Below are 16,938 nucleotides of genomic sequence, written 5' to 3' on the forward strand. Positions count from 1 at the left end.
TGAGGCTCCCACAATTGCACACAGGGGACCTGCAGTTAAACAACATTTTCAGGTACCTCTGGAGTTCTAGAACAGTTTAACCCCTCATTATTCCAAACAGTAGTCAAGACCTACATCAAAATTAGGCAGATGAGTGACTCCAGTCTAAGACCTAACCATTAGTCAGGTTTGTAAAATATTAAACTCGAGTGTCTAGTCACATCTGAAAAGAAATGACAGTTTCTTCCTAAATCAAAACGAGATGGGAACAGTGGCAAGCTCAAATATCAGATCTGCTAGTGTCTCTCTTTTTGACTCTGTAGACTCCGCCTTAAAAGGCGAGGGTAACTCCTGGAATAAATCTTGAATTTCTATGAAAGAAAGATTTTGGTGTTTGTAAACATTTTGAAAAATTCATCCACAGCAGCTTGAGGGACTCACTCAGTTCAGAGGCTTTGCATTTACTGAGACAAAAGACAAAAATCATCTAATCGTCTCTGTCCTAACACAATGCAGCCTAAAGAATCAGAGGATGCTTGTCCTAGCTTGGCAAGACAAATACAGCTGTGTGTAGTGCCTTGTGGACCACAGCTGGCATGTGAAATAACTACTTGAGTCATCACAGCCCCTGTAAAGTGATGTCAGTGCACTAATGAAACATGCTCCCTATGCTAAGCTCAGTTTGCACTTCAGTGAGAAAGTGTGAAAAAGCTTTATCGTATTTGTACCTTAGTGCTACTTTCCGGTGCTTGACTGCTGCACCAAATGTAGCTGGTGGTGTCAAGGCTGGGTAAGTCAGCATGGGTGAGCTGAACCCTTCATTAAAAGGACTTACTCAGTTACTATGTTGTCTCCATTTACCACCAGAGCCACGATCAGTCGAAAACTAAAATTCTGATGAAGGATGGCTGCCCCCTAAACATGCAAAGCTGGTAATTCCAAAGGGAACACAAGAAAATCTCAGAAGGGGCTTAACTGCTACTTCCAAGGCGGTTTTATGGGAGGAAATCTACCTTCTTACAACCTGGAAGGAGTAAGCTCTAGTCATCAATCTATACATAGATATTGAAAAGAGCAAGCGCCTCCAACAGTCTTTCCTAAAACAGAGAGAGTACAAAGCTCCGTATGTCATAGACCTACAGGCACAGAAGGCCTCAGGGGGTTGCTACACATTCCTAAGGCATGCACGTGTCTGGACAAGCCCCACAGGAGGGGGCACAGGAAGGGTACTTACCTTTAACAAACTTTTCACAGTTCATGTATGCTATGTGCACCCCACACTTTTGTACTAGTATGTGTTAAAATGTAATAAACTTGAAGTTTACATAATTAAACATTGGGACAAATGGTCACAATTGTTTCTAGAACAGTCCAAAACGATGATTGAAATACAGGCCCTAGCTTGAATGCAAGAGCTGTGTATTTTTTTTTATTGATGACAAACAGGTTTAAAACATACAGACAAAAATCAAAAGAGTAACAGTGCTAGCACTGATGTCTGTGGATTTATAAAACTCAGAGTAACTGCTACAAAGGGAAAAAAAAACAGCACAAAGCAGAGGCAAGCATTCCAAGCAGTGAAATAAAGGGGTTTGGGGCGGGGGAGAAGGGGTTACTCAATGGATTGCATTGCACAAAGAGTTACAGCTTAAACCTATCTCAAAACTCTATGCAACTACGCAGCCTACCCAGAAGGAAAAAAAAATTAAAATGTTAATAAATAAAATAGTCCCTCTTACATGAAGGAAGGTGGCCTGTCTCTCCATTCTTTGCACATTGTGGAAGTCTAAACTCTGGAGGCTATGAAACAAGAATGGTTACTTTGTTTCAGGAAGGTTTCTAATTTATTTTGCAGTTTATGAACAGTGTCCGTTGCAGGACTAAACAAAAAGTGAATTCAGAACCCCTGTTCTAATTCAACGTGCACACGACTTACAAAACTTGCGGGTGTGCTACACTACGCAGGGAGGGAAGGGATGGTCAAGGGGTGAGACTTGAAAAACTACAGAAATGCAATTTATGGAAGCAGGCTGATAATGTACGGAAAGGGCAGAGAAACGGAAGTTGGTGTGAAGTGGGTTGTTACATGTTCTAAATACATTCACTGAAAGGGTTTTCTTCTGTTTTAGTTCCTCAAAAATAAACAAAAAACCACCCACACCCTAGAAACACTTGGAGCCCTTTGATTATAAAGCTAACTTAATTAATAAACTTTAAAAAGCATCTAGTTTAGTAATTCCCATACTATCAGTTTCAGGGTAGAGGTTATTCTAATTTAGGGATCTGATAAAAATGAGTTAGCAGAAATTGAAGTTTTCTGTGCTGTTTCTAAAAAGGTTTAGACAAATAAAACGCTCCCAGTGTTCCCACTTGGTTAAGACATGGGTTACAACTTAGAAACTGGATGGCTTTATATGTGCTGTTTTCAGTTTGGACTTCCAGCTACTTCAAGCCAGCCAGCACAGCTGCCACAAGCCATATCCCCCACCTGAATTCAAAGCAGTCTCCAGGGTTGTTTTTCACTTCACCACCTGAACCATTCATCTAGCTCTATTGCATCATGGAAGCAGCCACACAAAACCCTAATCCACCATTTCTAATTATATCCCTCTATCAGAGGCCACCTTCCAACAGCTGCCTGCTTTTTCCATTTTTTTTCCAACCTGCCTCAATATCATTGTAATCTTTACTTCAAAACCAATATAATCCCCAGTTTCCACTACTTCCTCCCAACCTCGGTGGGAGTGAATAAAGCAGGCCTACTAGCGTCTTTTCCTCCAGGGCCAAAGGGCATAGGAACCCATTCCCCTTTTAAGCGCACAGTTCATCTTACAGAAAGGCTTGTTTTCAGAGTAGAGTCCAGACAGTAGCCAATTAAAGCATACAGAAAACCCTTTGACACCCTTCTCCTGCTTGAGCGAGCAGGCTCCTTTCACTCCTAACTGCTATCCATTGTAGGAAGAAGAGGCTGACTGCTACAACTTTAAATCACACTGAAAGTTCTCAAGGGTGGTACTCTAATTTAGGGTTTGTTTTTTTTTAATTTTTTTTGTAAGTTTCTCAGAACAAGGATCTCCCAGGTCCACTACTAAGAATTCAGAGACACTTCTAAAAATTCAGTGTCCTTTGAAGAAATCTCTTTAAAAACCACCTTGTCATGAAACACCCGTTCAGAATGTGGGCGACATGACGACACTAGAATTTCAGAGCCAGTTTTGGACAACAAAACCTGCATCTCAGCGTTGAACAGTCACCGTGTTCTGGCTGGCTTTCAGCTTGGCTCACTGTCACTTTTAGGCAGGATCTTTTATCTTGAGATACTCTGCTTTTAAAACGTCATTACTGCTAAAATATAGTACCTTTTCCAATGAGAACAACTCTGAGATGAGGGTTTGCCTCTCCCCTCCTGCTCTGAAAAGCGATGCCCTGCTCGCAAAGAGAAGTTTGGAATGAAGTGAAACCTGCTTAAGGCCCTTCTCTCAAGCTTAGTTGACTGGGGGAGCAGGGACTCAGCTGACCACTCATTCTTTCCGGGCGAGTTGCCTTCCCAGTGAGGCGCCAGCCAGTCCTTTGGTGCTCTCTCTCCTCTCCGGTCAGTCTCCGTGTCTCAGTGAGCTAGCAGTGGGCTCTCAGGCGCGCTCCCTTTCGCTCTCCTCTCCCTTGGTTGGTTTCTCTCTCTCTCTTTCTCTCTCCTGTTGCTCTCACACAGTGGTGCTTCAGTTTTAGCAGTGGAAAACAGGTATCCATTTTATTTTTATTTTTTATTACCCAGAATAAAATGCTGATGGAACTAAGCTCCACACAAGCTTAGCTCTTCTTCCTCAACCTAAAGAAAGGAAAGGGATAAGATTCATATTAACCAGCCTAGTGCACACAGCAGTACGATTATTTTTATGAACTCAAGTTATGGGAGTAAAGGGACACAGAAATAAGTCTCTCAAGTGCCTTACACTCTAATACTGTGACAGTCCCGTCACTCCACCATGTTGATATGCACGTTCCCCCTGGTAAGTAGAGTCCTGTGACAGCGCCACATCAATCTGTGATTTGAACTCATCACCAAGGTAACTGTCCTGAAATGAGAGAGAGTTTCTGTTAAGCTCCCAAAACCTTTGAAGGATGAAGGCAGGAATGGGCAATAAGCTTTGAGTGGGGGGCACTCCAAGGTTTCAGAAAGTAGTCAAGGGCCACTCTTCTATGGAAGCAAGTGCAAGGTCTGGGAGGGCGGTTGGGTGCAGAAGGGAGCTCAGGGCAGGGGGCTGCGGTGCAGAAGCAGCTGTGGAGTCTGAGGAGTTTGGGTGAAGGAGGGGGATTGTGACCTGGAGCAGGGGACTGGGGTGCAGGAAAGGAGGATTCTGGCCTGAGGGATGTGTGTAGGAGGGGGTAGGATGCAGAGTCTGGGAGGTGAGCTGAAGCAGGAGAGAGTGGTGACATGGGGCAGGGAGTTGAGGTACAGGAGGAGCTGGGGTTGGCCAGAAGGCGCTTACCTAGGCAGCTCCCAACCAGCAACCCAGCAGGACCCTTGCCACAGCCCCAGATCTCAGAGTGGCCTCAGCTGCTCCATGTGCCTCTCTTCTGGGGGTGGCAGGTAGAAAGCAAGTGGGAGACTTCATGGACTGCCCCCAGCATGATCTCAGCGCCACTGGCCAGAACCATACCATGGGAGCTGAGACCCTGCGCTGGGGTGGGGGCAGCAGGCAAAGAAAACCCAGCAGATGGAGCAGCCAGCCACTCTCAGCCTGGGGGCTGCTCCCTGCCTGAGGGTCCCAGTGGGGCAGGTTGAACTGAATGGCTTGGTGGGCCGAATCCGGCAATTTAGTCAGTGTATTAACTGCAAGTATTACTGAAGTGGCTAGTCTTTGCAGTAATTCTTCTATTAGGGTACTAGAATACACTACTCCTTAGGAATGGATCTGATTTCAGGTTAGGGCCCAGAGTAAAATGAAATTTCCATGTGAAAATTAAGGCCAACACCTATACCCAGCCCCTCGTGCCACATCATTACCCCCCTCCTGCCCTAGATCCCCGTTCAAACCCTCTACCTCCCCTACCTCCAGGTCAGAACTCCCCCCCAGACCCAACCTCTCTCCCAGGCTTAAATATGCATGCAACACAGGATGTACCTCAAGGGGAAATATCCTTATATTCACACTGGGCAATGAACACTATTCCCAAATACCACAAACTACACATGTCCCTTATAGGCATGTGAAACCAAACGAAAAAAAGCCACTCTGTAGGCTAGGATTATTACACTCTTACCTGTGATAATTCTGGCTGGGAGAGTCCTGGCTGGCTCATCTGAGATGGCTGACTCATGGAGATATAGCCCTGAGTCAATGGCCCCTGGGAGAATGGTTGGGACACCACATCTTGGCTTGCTTGACTGTTTGGAAGGTTTGACTGGCTAGTTCCAGGAATCCCAAAACGATTTTTCTGGCGGCCACCACGACCAGTCTTTCCTTTAGGTGTCCCACGTCCTGAAAGAGTTAGTCCCCAAAGGAGTGAAAATATTTATGTATGTAATGATTTTACCATGTAACTGGTGGCTTAGCAAAGTATACTATATATTTATGAATTTATGGTAGCATTTATGAATCCTAAAGGTTTAAAGATAAATATAAAAGTTTACTGCTGAAGGCTACTCAGAAGTTTTAGGCCACATCCACCAATCCTTAACAGTTGAGAAAGGCTAGACACCTTCTTTGCAAATTGCAACCATAAGCCATTGCAAAGCACTCCCTCCACCTGGGTCTCAAAATGCCCCTTCTATAGTGGCTTTACCTTTTAGAGCCAAAGTAATTACAATGGTATTTCTTGGTCTGTATTTAAACCACTATATACCTGTGGCCGGTCCATTAGCCTGTCCAAAATATCCTGGTGGTGGCATCGGTGGCATCACAAGGTTGAAAGGGATAGGAATGTTCATCGCAGTGACATGGCTCGGGCCAGCACTTATCATCCCAATCTGATCATGGGTTTGGAAGTACATGTTGGAAGGGCGTCCTAGAAAAATGTAACAGTTTAGTTAACAGCTCAATGCTACTGTCCCCCTGGATTCTTTTGTGCTATCGAAGTATTTTACAGACCAACCTACAGATCAGCAGCAGTTGGAATTTAGTCATGGTACAAAACAGTTTATATTAGCAGCCAATCTGGGGTTTCGGAAATGCCACCGTTAAGTTCAGAAATCAGAGTTTTCATTTGAAACTGTTGCCCAAAGTAGTTTCGTTTGTACATAGTGCAAAGCTGTTCTTTACTCAGGAACTTTCAAGAGACATCCTAGTTCAGCACCAAAAAGTAAAGAACCCACCTAATGAACACATAATTGGAAAAATCACTAAAGGAGCCTGCCAGCTCAACAGCCATGGGGGCTAGTAAGGCCCTACGCCTACCTACACTTCAAAGCGGATGGGAACCTACTGTGAAACGCCAGCTAAAGGGAATATGGACTCCTGGAACCATGCCCCAAACTTAAGGGCTTGGATAAGGAATGGTCCAGGCCCCATGGACCAGGAAGAAAGAGGGAAAAGTAGATCCTTCCCTTTCTCTCCCTGTCCTGCCCTTCTTCCCCAGTTACTCAATCTAGCCACTAGGCTATGCACCCTCTGGCAACCCAGCTACAGCATCCTAGAAGGGTTTAAAAGACTCAAACCACAACATGCATAGGGCTTGAGGAGGGAATGTATGTGCTAGCAGCAGTATTGTTTTACATGGATAACAGTAACTTCAACACAGTTTTGTGCATCTGGTTCTTTCAAGAGTGCAATTTTCCTTTTGTCTTTCTTAAATGAAATAGTCTGGTGGTAAAGATTTAATACAAAATGTACAAATCACCTTCTAAAGAACTGATTAAACACCACTCAACCACCCTCCAACATAAACACGCCTCCTGAACATCCCCCCACTCCCTTGGTGTCATTCCAGTTTGTTACATTCTGAAGAGAGTGAGCACTATACTATCATAGATCTCTGGACACCCCACAGCCACTATGGTTTGTTGTTCCTGTAGTTATTGTATGCCAAAGCTCGTCTTGCCATTCAGTTCACTTACCTTGACTGCTCCGGTCATAGACCGATCCTGGGATAATAGCCTCACGTGCATCATACATGGCAGTTGTCATGAAACGAGCACCCTAGAAATGGTACATGAAGTTAGACATTTAGAACCAATGCTGCAAACCAAAGAGCCCTGCAACTTTCAAGATCTTCCGGGTAGGAAATGTGTAGGACTGGCTCATCCTGCCAAAGCAGGCAACGCATTTCAGCATAAACTGCAAAGAGACCCACTTATTTTAATGGGCTGGAGTTTCGAGAGGCTATTTTACAGCTCTCCCTTGCTCTGTCCTCTCATGGGTTAGGGATCACCAGAGCTCAATGACTAGCCTTATTTGTATTTACTGACACCGATCCATATTTAAGTGAAGACAGTAGGACAAAAGCACATTTAAGTTTAGGTTTAGTCCTACTGGGGAAAAGACGACATTCCTAAAGAATGCTTAAGCTCAGAAACTACTTCTTCCACTAAAAGCCTATAAGGAAGATGGGGGCCTGGAAGCAGATCTGAGGGGACAACCTGCTTGGTCACATCCCACCAGCTAAGGAATAAATACACAGAAGGAAAAGCAAAAGAAACTGGGGCTAGGACTTTCAAGAGAGGAAATGCCCAGCTCCCCTCCCATCACTGCCATGCCTCTGGGTTGCAAAGCAGCTTTCCCTTTTCTCATTCCACCAAGGACTCAGATTCAGGCTAGGGGAAGTGGGGCTTCAGAACAGGCTACAGAACCAGCCCTTCAATATCCTGAAGCAGCATACCCCTGGAAGAACACACTATGTAGGCAAAGGAAAGCAGGACTTCCACTAGCCTCTCCCACAAAAGTTAGCCTCACCACCATTAATTTTTTGCTAAGATTAAAATCCCACACATCCACAAACTTGGGATAAAGTGCATCACAGAAAAATGATAATTTTACAATCACTGATTATTGCATGTGTAGTAACTTACTGGATTGATGGTATTGACAAGCTTACGGGGCTTGCTGAACTGCATAAGGCTTTCTCGGAGATTGTTCAGTGGTCCTTCTACGAGTACCTTCTGCTCTTTATAGTAGTTCAGCAAGTGATTCCAAAGTGGTTGTTTAGACAGAGCTTTTGGGTTCCCGACTATAATTACTCCGTATCTATGGAATACCACATGGTCACATCAGTTAAACTTTATAGTTGACTTCTGATTTATTTTTAAGAAGTTCTACATTAATGAAATTAACAAAGCAGGACAAAATGTAGTAATGCTAGCTCCTCAAATTGAGATATATTCTGCTTCTCATGACTGTAGCTTCCAATTAACCTCGCATGCATGAGCCACAAAGAGAATATAGCCTCACCTCAAGCTAAGGCCACAGGTTCCTAGACACACAGTTGAGTAGTAACTGAGATGCATGCTTTTAGTTTTATACCTCTTCCAGCTTTTCCCAAAGCAGTGGAGTTTACAGAATGTTGGGATTGTTTTGTGTATACTATTTTTAACAGACTGCTATACAGACCTCAAATTATTTCTGCCTACGGCAGGAATTGTTGGGGAGGTGGAGGAGGAACATAGGGCTGCAGAATGTTGGAATAAGTGGCTTGTGCTGTGCTAGTCAACATCTGTACCAGCAATTAAACATTTAGAGCCTTAAATATGGTCTCTACACTATAAGGTCTGAAAGAGGACAGTGGAAGTGAATGCAGCCTCAGAGTAACTAGCTCCTTTGCAAAAACATCAACTCAACTGCTACAAGTTCTTTGAGGTACAGCCAAGAAAAAGTGATCCTCTGACCAATAGTTAGCACAAGAAAACTACTTCAACCAGATTAGTTTACCCAAAATCACTGACAAGGACGCATCAATTGTGCACACACCCGCCCTAAGCACCCCTCTCCCCATGAAGCAAACTAGACTCATTTATAGGTGAGGAATCCACAGTAACAGTTGTTGAGAGGCGGAGGAGTGGAGACACCCCTCATCCCAGCTTCTGCTGACTGTTGGAAAGGGGGAGAAAAACAGATGACATGAAACTCCCTTTCTGTTCCAGCAAGCGGATGTGAGCAGAAGGGGTATGCTTGCTTCAAGATCAGACTCCATCTACAATAAATCATTTTCTGGCAACCTGTAGTCACTTGAATGTTAAAGCTATGTGACTAATGTCCTTTCAGTTGGTACGAGTGCACTGCTAGAGATGAGGGAGTCATTTTATGTTCCTTTTAGCTTACAACATGACTCTGTTTACTCTTACATGTCCAACAACAATGGATTTTTTTGTTGGGCAAGAGCTCATGTAAGTAATAGCAGTCTGGTACACCCCCACAGACTATTATAAATCATACTGCACCTTGCTCTGGTGAGAGCCACATTAAGACGTCTGGGATCATTTAAAAATCCAATTCCTTGGTGCTCATTGGCTCTTACACAAGAAAGGATAATAAAGTCCTTCTCTCGTCCTTGGAAAGCATCAACACTTGCAATTTCTACCTCCTGAAAAAAAAAAAGAACCACCAGGTCAAATATGTCCTTTGTGAAGCCCAGTGCTAGGAAGAGAACTGAGCTATGGGGTCAGCATAATAAAGCATTTTGGCTGAACATCTCCATCCCCAACATGCTGTCAATGGTGTTGGTCTTCTCACATTAACTGAGCCAACCATTCCACCAAGAACTAAAAGCAGTTTGGGGGGCGGGGGGGAGTGCTTTGTTTTAGAGCAAAAAACTTGATACGTCAGTTCTTTATCATTATGTTTACTAACATTTGGACCAAAAAAAAAAAAAAAATTCTGAGCTGCTGCTATTCTGGGCTGTGGACTACCCCCCCCACCCCATTCTGAAGCACAGCTATTTCAAACCCTACCAATCAGTACTGCAGCTCTCACCACCACCATGGAAGAGTATCTGGATAACTGGCAGAAAAATTAGATTTGCTCCAGCCATTCCACTAGTCTATTCACACCAAGGCAGTCTTCAGTGGTGGATACATTCAGTGTTTTCAGAATTACAAAAAGGGGCTTATATTAAGTATACAGCTTCAGTCTTGTTTGCAGCAATGACCCAAGAGTATAATACTCCTTCGAAATACAGTCATTTGGGAGAAAATGTCTTTTAAAGAAAGCAGTAACTAATGGAATTTTGTAACATCTTCAAAGTGAAACGAAGCCCAGAAATAAAGTCTACTGTGGAACTGTACAAAGATGGCATACCTGATAGAGTTTTGTATGCAAGGAACCACTAAACTGCATGTACTGCACCAGGTAAGAGCGCTGGCCTTCATAGGGGGTAATGATGCCAATCTGGTCAGGTTTGGCACCAGCTTTCAATAACTTTGTAGTTATCTTCTCCACATTAGCAGCTTCCGTCCTAGGAAGAAAGGTTTTGATTTGTTTTTAAAGTCACTAAAATACACTGCAGAACTAAGGTAAGGAAATATTACATTTAACCTGCTAAATCCTTATTGCAAGTTATCAGGTCTATAAAAAAAAACCCCAATGCTTAATGTTACATTAGATTTTTGTATGAATCTTTTGAGTGGAAAGTATTTTCTTATGCTTGCATTACTCAACCTGTTGGAGCATTTAAGAATCAAGCTTTGAAGAGAGTCACCTCTGGGTTAAGATTATACATGGAAAAAGCTTTTTTTTCACTAAATGTTCTTAGAGCTAGAGTTATCTGCACCAGAAAAAGGAAGCAGTTATAATGGAAACTGGAACCTTCTCTTCTGTATGGTATTCCCTACCCAGCAAAGCTAGGTACCTTGATGCACTGGAATGACAAGCTGAAGTCCTTTTCTATCCTTTCAAAGCAGAGAATCTATATGCCTTACAATGTATTGTGCATCTGTATTTCAGAGATCTTAAAAACAGATCCTGTCTGCTCTGTGGATTGTTAAGATCCAGTGGGTACTTTTATTCATTTTTAACATAGTACTATTCTTAACTAAACTTTGCTGTCTGCGTGCTGCTTTGTTTGTATACAAGCTGGCTTGCTTCCCTGCTGCATTTCAGCAGACATATACAATACACAGTGATGAAAGGCACTATGAGAAAAACTTTACTGATACCACGGGACTAGAACAGTGACAAGCGCTCCCAATAATTGCATAAACATAGCAGTTAACTTCCTGGGAGGGAGAAGTATCAGGTTTGCTCACCTTGATAATTTTTTTTTCTGATTTGTCAACCTTGATTATTTTTTGGTTCTCTGTGCCTTAAATATTGAGTCTGTTCTGGTGTGGCTATGGTCTGAAGAAGTGGGTCTGTCCCATGAAAGCTCACCACCTAATAAATTATTTTGTTAGTCTTTAAAGTGCTACTTGACGGCTTTTTTGTTTTTAATCAGATTAAACATAGCCTTTTCCACCTATTTGTCACCCTCTTTGACTTCCTGCATCAGACTGACGCCTCCAACAGAGGACACTTTGTTCTTCAAAAGCTAGTGTATATTGGAGCCCAATGCTTCCAAACAGCAGCTGATTTGCTGTTGCTACAGTAATCTATAACAGACCTATGCTTGATATTGGCTTGCTTTTCAAATCCACAGCATTATACAGCACACAACTTAAAAGGGACATACAATTATTTCAATCTCTTGTGTTAGCAAGACTTCACATATGAATCCTTCTCTCCTACTGAAGTAGAGCAGTGTTTTGGTGTACCTGTATTGTAGTGTGCTGGCCTAAGATAGAAATATCACCTATGAATATAGAAATAAATTTCTCGTCTAAATGAGCTAACATTAACTTACATGCCTAGGCTTGTTTATACACCTAAGAACTTATTTCGCTGCCCATCACCACAGTGTCTGAGCACATCCAAAATACAAGGAATTTAGCTACACAAGAGCCCTGTGAAGGGAATTTTTCCATTTTACAGATAGGGAACTGAGGCACAAGTGATTAGCCCACGGTGTCAGTCTGTGCCTTAGCTAGGAACCGAATACCTGTCAGTCTCCCGAGTCCCTCTCCTGTGCTTGAGGCACAGGGCCTCCCTTCCTAAGAATGTCTGGGAATCATTACTTATCTAAATATGAAGGCAGATGGGAAAGATTAAAAGGACCTAGACATTTAAGTTTCATTGATTTGCAATGGGACTTCGCCACTACTGAAAGTTTTCCCCATTTATCTAGCATGAGCACTGAATTGCATTTACCTGTTTAAGTAAGAGGTGCCTGAACTGGCAATTTCTTCTTGACCCTGTGTCACATAGAAAAACATTGGTTTATCTGGCTGGGGCCACTGGAAATCGAATCCCTTTTTCACACGGTCCGCTGAGGAGGGAAGAAAAAAAATAAACACACCACAAACAAACATTCACAATGATCTTTTGGCATCACACACCTTAACTGCAGTTAGCAACTATTAAAACTGGCTGCAGTCCGGTGTCAATGCCCTCTTTTCAACAAACCCAATTACAATATTCTACATTAATGGAGGCTGCAGAAGTCAACTGTACCATACCTGCAGTAACTCCATTCTGGAGCGACCCCTCATAGAAGATGTTGGATGGAAAAGCACTAAGTGCAGGATGCATACGATACTGCACTTGCAGGCGAATTGGACGGATACCCAATACCACAAGCCTCTCAAAGAGAGACTGAGACAGGCCTGCCTTCGCAGCTTTTTTACACATCACAACAGGACCCAGCTGACAGTGATCACCTACGAGGATCAGCTGTGAAAAACAATAGCCAACATTAGCTACAATACACATTAACAATTTAGCATTGGCATCTGAAATGTCTCACCCCAATGTCCCAGCTGATGCAATGCTAGAGCAGACTGACTTCCAGTCAAGCTGAAAGTTTTAGAGTAATGTGCTATACAATCAACAAGTATGTAAAGTTTCAAACATGTTTTATATCCAGTAATGCCAATAGCAGACATAGTAGTCTCTTAGAGTCCTCTACAAATGGAATCTCCAGTCAGACCTGAGCACACCAATCATCTTTCCAAAGCTTTGGAAAGAGGACAATTTTATTGCTGTTACATAAAATAAAAACTTGTTGCACCCATAATAGGAAATTTTCTATCCAGGAAGTGGTGTGTTTTCATTCCCATAGTAGCACAGGGAAAAACGGCAATCATTTGCTGTGAATTATAAATACCAAATAAATGTGTTTCTGCTTAGGGGTTCCATTATATTTTAGAATAGCCCTTCCTACCTGTTTGGCTCCCAGAACAACCGGCACCATACATTCTGGTTCAGTAGCCTGTGTGCTTTCATCAATTAAAATGGAACGAAACTGCATTTTTGCAAGTCTTGGATCTCCTGCTCCCACACATGTGCAGCAAATAACATCTGCATTCTGAGAAACAAAACACATATTGCAGCACCAGCAATCTCAGTTACAAGATGCAGACAGGAAAGGACATGCTTGTAAATACGAAGGCATATATCACATTTTTAAATGGAAAGCCAAGCAAGTTTAGTACTTTACAGCACATTACCCAGGGTTGCAGTGGAGTCTCCATCACTGGCAATTTTAAGATCAAAACCAAATGTTTTTCAAACATACACACACTAAAAGCAAGCTGCTTGCTTTATTTTGCAAAGATACAGATTAACACAGCCACCCCTCTGAGATGCACACTAAGGCCATTTCTACACACTGGCATGGTAATACGTGGCCCAAAATATGCTAATGAGGCATGGATGCAAATTCCCCACATCTCATTAGCATACAGTCACATGATTTGGAGCCCAGAAGACCGTTCTTCCAGACTCCAAAACACCGCATAGAAGTGCAGCCCCTCGGGGAGCTTCCTTCCGAGGCCCCTTCTTCCTGAAAATTTTCTTCCTGATGCGTAGAGAATTTGCATCTGTGCCTCATTAGCATATTTTGGGCTGTGTAGTACCATGCCACTTTCAAAGAAAGTGGCCTGCACAGAAACGGCTTAAGAATTTCGCTTGGGAAAGTATTAATGGCCTCTGTTAGGCAGAAGATCAAGTTACATGACTACAATGGCCCCTTCAGGCTTTGGAATCCAAAAGAATTCTCAGGTGGTTTACATACTACACACAGACCTCCATCTACCCATGAAGCACAGGGTTTGTCTAGACAGACAAGTTATTTCAGAATGGCGGCCACTATTCCAAAATAACTTTGGAAGTATCTACACAGCAAAACTACTATTTTGAAATAATCTCAAAATAGCGGACAGCTTATGTCGAATTTGGTAAACCCCATTCTACGAAGAATAGCACCTATTCTGAAATAGATATTTTGGAACAGGGGCTGTGTAAACAGTGAATATGAACTATTTCAAAATAAGCCATAGTGTGTCCGGACACTATTCAAAATAGCAGATCATTATTTCAATACACGTGTGTGTGTAGCTGTACTATTTCAAAATAAGCTATTCCAAGAAAATCTCTCCTGGAATAGCTTATTTCAAAATAAAGCTGCTGTGTAGACAGCCTCACGGATGAAAAGCCGCACCTATTTAAAGAGGGACATCACTTAATCACAAGTATCAGAGAGGTAGCCATGTTAGTCTGTATCTTCAGAAACATCAAGAAGTCCTGTGGCACCTTACAGACTAACAGATATTTTGGAGCATATGCTTTCCTGGGCAAAGACCCGCTTCACCAGATGCGTAAGACTTAAATCACAGGTACTGTGAACTTGTTATGCCTATCTTACAAGCACATATAAATATATGGCCCTGCTCCAAGGAACATACTGCTAACATTTACTTATCCAACCTTCACCAGTCTGCAACAAAACAGCAAGCCTTAAAGAAAGACTTTACCATAAGCAATTCACGCTCTGCTGTTCGTTTCAGTGCACGATAGCGTTTCTCATCAGCAGATGACAATTCTCCAGTTTCATCTTTGAGCTGCTGCAGTTTCTGGAGCTCAGGCATACTACAGCAAAAGAATTTGAGGTCAACACAATCATGATTTCTTCTAAAAATTCAAAATGTAAAACTCCTGATATTTCGGGTTCTAGAACTCCCTTGCATAGAATGGCAGCTGGACGTTTTTGGTGTCCATAAGGGACAATGGAACTCATTTATTAGGTCACAGGTTACTCATGTCACAGCTTACTGAATTAATTTTACCATTATCACAGTTCACTTATTGACATACAGGAACCCAAGCCTTATTTCTTGGACAATTTCTTACCTATCCATGTTTCTGATCTGGTTGTGCAATGCCAAGAAAGATACAGGAGAATCAATTGCCTCGCGACTTTTAGCACATAGACGAACAACTTTTAGTCCCGTCTGATGGATCTTTTCAGTGAGCTGATCCACAGCTATGTTACTTGGGGCACAAACTAACACAGGCCTTAAAAATTAAACAGAAGAACAAAATGGTGAGGATTATAAAACTTTCCTGGAAGGGAAAAAATCTAAATCAAGACAAGATCAGAAAAACCCAAAATCTGAATGTATTCTAAAGCTAAGCTCGTCACCTTTTTCAAATTCAGCATTCTGCAAGTATTTAAGAGTGGCACATTTCCAACAGTCTTCCAACTGCACTAAGACAGCACTGTGCTTTAAGTATATACAATACATGCTTAAGTATTGCACAACTTCAATATGTACAAAATATTCAGAGTTATTAAAATGTCTTACCCATTGCCCTGCCTAGCTAAATGGTAGACAATAGTGGCTGATGTCACAGTTTTTCCTGTACCAGGGGGGCCTTGGATAAGGCTCAGAGGACGCTGCAAGACCGTCTTTACAGCATAAACCTGAAAAAAGTTTCTTATTTTAGCATATCATTTGTACTTAAAGTAGGTAAGCACAGTTAGGTTATTATGCACTTTTTCACTCACACCTATAATCCTTATATGTAAATCCTTTATGGAATTATGGCTAACAGGAGAAAAGTTAGGATTACCTGAGAATGGTTGAGGTCAGGAAGTCCTTGCGCAGTAAAACGCTTTGGCAGCTGGCATTTAATAATCACATCTTCTACCTCGTGACCCAACAGTTTGTGGTAAATGTAGCCAGACACCGAAGTTTCATCCACTGCAAATGTTTTTAAAGCACTCTGCATTCTGCAAGTGAATACAAAAGAAGAGGATCACAAAAAACATTTACCCACAAACTTCTGTAATTTGGAGATTAATTAGGTAAAGATACAACAAATCCAAAAGCCCATTAGTTTAATAAGAAGATTGGGAAAGAGACAAAGTAGTTTCAGCATTGCAAACAGATTTAGCCTTCCATCATTTTGCCAGCCAACACCAAGCTCCCTATGTTCTTAGAAGTGTTCTTGTATAAGTAAGTGAACCACAGTGTGTTTCCAAAGAGGGAAAAACTTTAAGGAAGGCAAATGCCTCTACAGGTAGTCAAGATTACTTTTGATACCCCTCTCAGGTTTTTTGTTTTTTTTTTTTTAAATGGAGATACACATCTCCTAGAACTGGAAGGGACCTTGGGAGGTCATCTAGTCCAGTCCCCTGCCCTCTCAGCAGGACCAAGCACCATCCCTGACATCTATTTGCCCCAATCACTAAATGGCCTCCTCAAGGATTGAACTCAACCCTGGGTTTAGCAGGCCAATGCTCAAAACCACTGAGCTATCCCTCCCCCACTTGAAGAAGAGTGTTGCTGAACAGGTTTGTTTTGGTTTGAGTTTCTTTTGGAGCAGCCTCCTAAGTTTGAGGACTTTACTGTCCCAATGACTACTAACTCCAAAGACTGCAGTTCAGGCTTCACTGACATTTTCAGCTGTTAATGTTTTAGAGACTTACACTGCTGCTTCTGAATTGTTATGTAATTTTGCTGCAAAGTGAGGTATGTTAGCAGAACATCCAGGCTAGCCAACAGGAGTCCTATGTACACTCACAGGTTGCTAGCCTGCACTAAAGCTGGTGACATCATCTTCACTATCATTTTACAAGTGCTAGCAAGATTAAAGCTAGTAAGGGTATGCCTATTCATGCTACAAACACACCTTCACTTGCAGTGAAAGTCTCCAG

General features: G+C 42.4%; 1 protein-coding gene across 2 annotated transcripts in view; it reads right to left on the reverse strand.

Moving 5' to 3' along the window:
* Nucleotides 1-1,674: 1,674 nt before the first annotated feature.
* The window catches only part of UPF1 (UPF1 RNA helicase and ATPase), a 31,970-nt gene continuing 16,706 nt past the window's right edge, over nucleotides 1,675-16,938 (reverse strand). For both annotated transcript variants that reach the window (XM_074978305.1, XM_074978306.1), the window contains exons 10-24: nucleotides 15,852-16,011; nucleotides 15,584-15,702; nucleotides 15,129-15,293; nucleotides 14,753-14,867; nucleotides 13,162-13,305; nucleotides 12,458-12,671; nucleotides 12,150-12,267; nucleotides 10,206-10,362; nucleotides 9,350-9,492; nucleotides 7,985-8,159; nucleotides 7,034-7,115; nucleotides 5,824-5,985; nucleotides 5,242-5,459; nucleotides 3,930-4,052; nucleotides 1,675-3,805 (exon numbers count right to left, since the gene is read on the reverse strand). In XM_074978305.1, coding sequence (XP_074834406.1) covers nucleotides 3,933-4,052; nucleotides 5,242-5,459; nucleotides 5,824-5,985; nucleotides 7,034-7,115; nucleotides 7,985-8,159; nucleotides 9,350-9,492; nucleotides 10,206-10,362; nucleotides 12,150-12,267; nucleotides 12,458-12,671; nucleotides 13,162-13,305; nucleotides 14,753-14,867; nucleotides 15,129-15,293; nucleotides 15,584-15,702; nucleotides 15,852-16,011 — 2,092 coding nt within the window. In that variant the 3' untranslated portion in view covers nucleotides 1,675-3,805; nucleotides 3,930-3,932. The remainder of the gene's footprint in view (nucleotides 3,806-3,929; nucleotides 4,053-5,241; nucleotides 5,460-5,823; nucleotides 5,986-7,033; nucleotides 7,116-7,984; nucleotides 8,160-9,349; nucleotides 9,493-10,205; nucleotides 10,363-12,149; nucleotides 12,268-12,457; nucleotides 12,672-13,161; nucleotides 13,306-14,752; nucleotides 14,868-15,128; nucleotides 15,294-15,583; nucleotides 15,703-15,851; nucleotides 16,012-16,938) is intronic.

The sequence above is a fragment of the Carettochelys insculpta genome, chromosome 27 (assembly GCF_033958435.1).
Source record: "Carettochelys insculpta isolate YL-2023 chromosome 27, ASM3395843v1, whole genome shotgun sequence".
Lineage (NCBI taxonomy): Eukaryota > Metazoa > Chordata > Testudines > Carettochelyidae > Carettochelys > Carettochelys insculpta.